Source organism: Trichoderma harzianum (genome assembly GCF_003025095.1).
Source record: "Trichoderma harzianum CBS 226.95 unplaced genomic scaffold M431scaffold_10, whole genome shotgun sequence".
Classification (NCBI taxonomy): Eukaryota; Fungi; Ascomycota; class Sordariomycetes; order Hypocreales; family Hypocreaceae; genus Trichoderma; species Trichoderma harzianum.
Window position 1 is genome coordinate 421,667 of NW_020209258.1, and position 4,361 is coordinate 426,027.

The window sequence follows — 4,361 nt, forward strand, 5'->3', positions numbered from 1 at the left end:
CCCCCCCCCGACTGGATTAAAGGCATTCATCGCTCCGTAAAACCCTGGTGTCCCGAGCGCACGCCATCAATGCCGCTCATCTGCAGCGCGTGCTTCTGGTCCTGGGAGCTCCAGCTAAGGCGGCGGTCGAGCGAGCTGGGCTTCCACGAGGAGGAGTGTTTGATGGCGGATTGGCAGGCGGGGGATGAATCCTGGGGGTGAGGAGAAGTTTGCTGAGGGGTTTGTGATTGTCGGGCTGAGAAGAGAGAAGGTGAAGTTAGCTGGGTGTTTTTGAGAGGGCTGAGGATGGGGAGATATGCGTACTTTTGGTTGGGGTTGTTGGTGGTGAAGAGTCCATTTTCGGTGATGGTTTTTTGTTTAATTTGGTTCGGTAGTTGTTGTTTGTTTTGTGTTTGTGTTTGTTTGAAGAGATGTCGTTCAGTATAAATAGGTATGAGTTGTAGTTCGTGCTTTGCTATAAAGAATCATCAAGATCGATCAGCATCAATCACATCACATCGCATCACACCAAGGGATATGACATACTAGATGATGTAGGTTAAATCAAGGTTTTGTTGAGATATCAGAATTTTAAAAACAGAAATAAACAAGATTGGATCAACCCGGAATATATAACCCCCAATGCAACCCCTCAAAATCGAGCTTTCCCAAGATCCGTCATGCTAAATATCGCCACCACCACTACCCGAGGAGAAAAAAAGGCGGGGTCGGCCTATCAAAACCTTGAACCCTTAGGCTCTGGTTATCGTATGATGCGGTGATTAGCAGTGGTGTTACATGCCTTGCATTCCGATAGATAATCTTGAAACAAGTTAGTCGATTCCGATAATTTGCTTGTAACAAGTTAGTCGATTCCGATAATTTGCTTGTAACAAGTTAGTCGATTACTCGCGTCCGTGATGGAAGAGGCCATGCTGAGTCAAAGTATCGATATAATTCGGGTTACACATCACGGAATGGCGAATGGCCCCTCGCTTGTTACAGGGAACACAGAACACGGGAACACGGGACACGGGGCTTCGGATCAGGGTCATCCTTTTTCATGGTTTGTTCGGGGGCCTCTTCCGCCCTTGTGCAATGATGTGATGAGCTCGGCTATAGTTATATGTACAGGGCAACAATTTCAAGGTGCAGGTGCAGGTGTTGATCGATCGCCTCCGTAATCTCCAGTCTCTCTCTCTCTCTCTCTCTGTCTTTGCCTCTGTCTTTCTCCTCATCTCTCTCTTTGTGTATCCGTTTCGGTGTCGGTGTCGTGTATCCGTCCTTTTGTCCCTACTCCATCTCTCTCTCTCATCTCTCTCATTGCACTAATATTGGGGTAAAACAACAAAAACACAAAATTCCAAGGGGGTTCACCAGATAAACTCCTCCAGACGTGGATGACGATGCATTGGCGTATGAGCAGAATGAAACCAAACTCAAACTCCTCATAGGCCCCTTCCTCTTCACCCAGATCCCGAATATCCCACCGAATTGGCTCCTCTGCAAGGTCGAGGAGCGACCCAAAGGGCGTTTAAAAAAAAAAAAAAACCGGTAAAAAAGGAACCAAGTAAAAAAAAAGAAAAACCTGGGCAACAAAAATAGACACTTCATTTTCCTCTCATCCGTCGTGACCAATATTGTCAGGGGACCAAAAAAAATCCAGACTCAAAAGATAAATCCATCTTACATGTCCTCGTCCAACACAATAAACAGGAGGGCCCAGCTCGGTGATGAATTACACCGGGGGTGCCTCGAGAAAAGGGGGTATTGACCTTTTTATATGCGAACCCATAACAATCAATCAGTCAATCAATCGTTCCTCCGTATTTCTTTCATATTTTTTCTCTCTTTTTATTCCTTTCTGTTTCTTTTCAACCCGCTATCCGATTTCCGTTCCACGTCGTAATGTAATGGCTTGATTGCCGGCTTCAAGGCGTCTTGGGGCGCTTCCAGTAGTATTGCTACACAAAAGCATGTTAATCATCACGTCTAAAAAAGGAGCTAAAATAACGCGCCAAAAATCACAAATACCAACCTTGTGCTGCTTTCGACACGCCCGCAAGCTGGGCTTTCGAAGTCCATCCACCACCGCCGCCCTCCGCTGCATATCGGTGTCGTCCTCGGGGATGTAATAATACTCGCTCTCCAGAGCCTTGCCGGCCGCGTCCTTGCCTTGGCGCTTGATGATGCCGATGCAGGGGGTGGTTTCGATGAGGAGCCGCAGGTCGTCCCTGGAAATGCCCTTGATCTGCTCGGCGGGCAGGTTGTGCATAATGGTGGAAAGCGGCGTGGAAGACAGCCGGGAGTACGCGAGCTGGTTGACGACGTGGTTGGAGATGGCCGCATCAGCCTCGGTGGGAATCCTGGTCGGCTCCTCCTCTTCGTCATCTTCCTCCTCCTCGTCCTTGACCTCAACCTTGACCTCGTCCTCAACCTCGACCTTTGGCTGGGGCAGTCTCTCCTCGGAGGGGCTTCGCTCATCACGAGACGCCTTCTTGGCTTTCGACTTTCGCGGGCTGGCCTCGACGTCGTCAGAATCGTGGCTCAGCTTGCCCGGCACAATCGTCTCCGCAGAGCCCTTCTTCAAGGGTCGCTTGGCAGTCTGCACGCGAGGGGATTTCGTCGTGATGGACGCGAGGCGGCCCGAGATGTTGGCGCCATAGGGACCAAACGAGTGAATAATGGGGTCGTTCTCCTCGTCAGGGTTACTTTCGTCTTCCTCGTCGGAATCCGCCTCGCTCGTGAAGCTCGCCGTGGCCTCTGTCCGCATGCTAATGGTGACAACCGGGTCCTCGTCTCGCTCATCCGAATCCGGCTGATAGTCCTCGTCGTCGTCCTCATAGATCTGGATGCCGCTGTCTTCGTCTGCTGCTACCACAGAGCGTCGGCGAGGGGCCGGGGTGGGACTATCGGGAGACTGGATACGCGTGGCTCTCCGCAGAGGGGACACTTGCAGCATCAGGTTCGCGTTTCTCGTCGCAGACCGCGGCGGTGAGTCTTCCCAGCTGGCATCAGACAAGAGGCCGTTGGAGTCGGCACCCGAGGAGCTCCGCTTGGGCCATTGGATCAAAACACGGGCGTCGTGGACATCCACCATGATTTCGGTGCCCTCGGTCTCGCTGGTGAAGCTGTCGCCCTTGAGCAGCTCCCACGAGCGGCCCTGGCAGTGCAGCTTCAGACCATTCCAGCCATTGCAGGTAATCTCAATCTTGTTGGCCTCGAGAGGAGTGGCGCCCTGCACATACCGTGCCTTGACGTGCACACGCGATATCAGACGGTTGGCCGAGAGCTGGAAGTGGGAAGAATTAGACGAACGACCCATCAACACCATTTCGCCATTCTCGCTGAGCTCAATTGACGGCACGGCCGAGAGAGGCGTGCGTTCGACGAGCCCAACACTCAATTTCTCCCGGAGCGGCGAGCTGGACAGGATGCCGGTGCTAGAAGTTGGCACCGGCGTGGGATACCGCAGATGGGCGCCTGTGCCGCCGACATTCTGGCGTTTGGAGGGCCGAGGCAGTCCGGGCGAAGACGACGGCTCGAATGGCGGCAGCAGAGAGGGAGCTGGGCGTTTGAGGGGCGAGCCCAGCGAGGAGACGGAGGTTGTCGAGGCCGAAGCTGTTGTTGACGTTGATGTTGTTGATGTTGATGCTGGAGCGGGGAGCGCAGGTTCGGCTGCCGGCTTTCGCGTCGAGTCCATGGTACGGTAACGGTACGGTCCAGTTCCAGGCGAAGGTGAATGAAGCTTCACGCGATCATTCCCCAGCACCAAAAGCAGCGATTCCCTGGTGTTGGTGTGCTCCTCCACCGGCTAGATCCTCGGCCAGATCGCGTCGACGGTTCGTTGTTTTTCTTCTCTACACGCTGGCACTGCACCTCTCGTGCCCTCCCCACTTACAAGCCTAGGTTGGAGATTGCTAGCAGTACACAATGGGCGAATGACAAAGTTGGGTTTCTTTTTTTCTGTTTTTGTTTTTGTTTTTTTATAATCCTTGGTCGACCGAAAAGGGGAGTGTCGAAAAGGAAAGGATTGGAAGAAAGCCGGAAAAAAAAAAGAAAAAAGAGTGACTGGTACTTTGCACAGACGTGGGTTCCAATGTTGGGAAGGGGTAGAGAAGAGACCAGGGCTGGGACGAGGCGGTATTTAAACGAGCGGAGACGATTTGAAAAAAAGGCCCAGAAACGAGAAACACGAACGCGCGCGACTGGGGACATGGACGCATCGCGTTGGCGTTGGCGTTGGTGCTGGGAATTTGGCGCTGGGAGATGCTGCGCAGGTGCCCCCGAGGTACACGGCTTCAGGGCAGATTCCAGTGGGCTATGGGCGCTGAAGGGCGCTGTGAGTTTGCTGTGGGCGCTGCGGACTGGACGCTGTGGCA

General features: G+C 52.9%; 3 protein-coding genes across 3 annotated transcripts; all 3 read right to left on the reverse strand.

The window, feature by feature from the left end:
• Nucleotide 1: 1 nt before the first annotated feature.
• M431DRAFT_510348 (hypothetical protein) lies at nucleotides 2–639 on the reverse strand. The gene is made up of 3 exons (XM_024919450.1): nucleotides 526–639; nucleotides 304–454; nucleotides 2–235 (listed from the first exon to the last, which is right to left on the reverse strand). The coding sequence occupies exons 2-3, from the start codon at nucleotides 335–337 to the stop codon at nucleotides 27–29; spliced, it is 243 nt and encodes an 80-aa protein (XP_024771824.1). The 5' UTR covers nucleotides 338–454; nucleotides 526–639; the 3' UTR covers nucleotides 2–26.
• A 592-nt stretch (nucleotides 640–1,231) lies between these two features.
• On the reverse strand, nucleotides 1,232–1,751 carry M431DRAFT_212096 (hypothetical protein). The gene has a single exon (XM_024913461.1). It carries the CDS (start codon nucleotides 1,591–1,593, stop codon nucleotides 1,300–1,302), a length of 294 nt encoding a protein of 97 aa, XP_024771825.1. The 5' UTR covers nucleotides 1,594–1,751; the 3' UTR covers nucleotides 1,232–1,299.
• A 159-nt stretch (nucleotides 1,752–1,910) lies between these two features.
• M431DRAFT_7601 (hypothetical protein) lies at nucleotides 1,911–3,682 on the reverse strand (the record flags this gene model as incomplete). The annotated part of the gene is made up of 2 exons (XM_024922416.1): nucleotides 1,911–1,943; nucleotides 2,018–3,682. The coding sequence occupies 2 exons, from the start codon at nucleotides 3,680–3,682 to the stop codon at nucleotides 1,911–1,913; spliced, it is 1,698 nt and encodes a 565-aa protein (XP_024771826.1).
• Nucleotides 3,683–4,361: the final 679 nt, after the last annotated feature.

What these genes read in the sequence shown, in the direction of transcription:
- M431DRAFT_510348 (XM_024919450.1), bottom strand. Translation starts at nt 337, where the DNA reads ATGGACTCTTCACCACCAACAACCCCAACCAAAA. An exon ending in ACCAACAACCCCAACCAAAA is followed by an intron (nt 236 to 303) that starts GTACGCATATCT and finishes CTCTCTTCTCAG; the next exon opens with CCCGACAATCACAAACCCCT.
- M431DRAFT_212096 (XM_024913461.1), bottom strand. Translation starts at nt 1,593, where the DNA reads ATGAAGTGTCTATTTTTGTTGCCCAGGTTTTTCTTTTTTTTTACTTGG.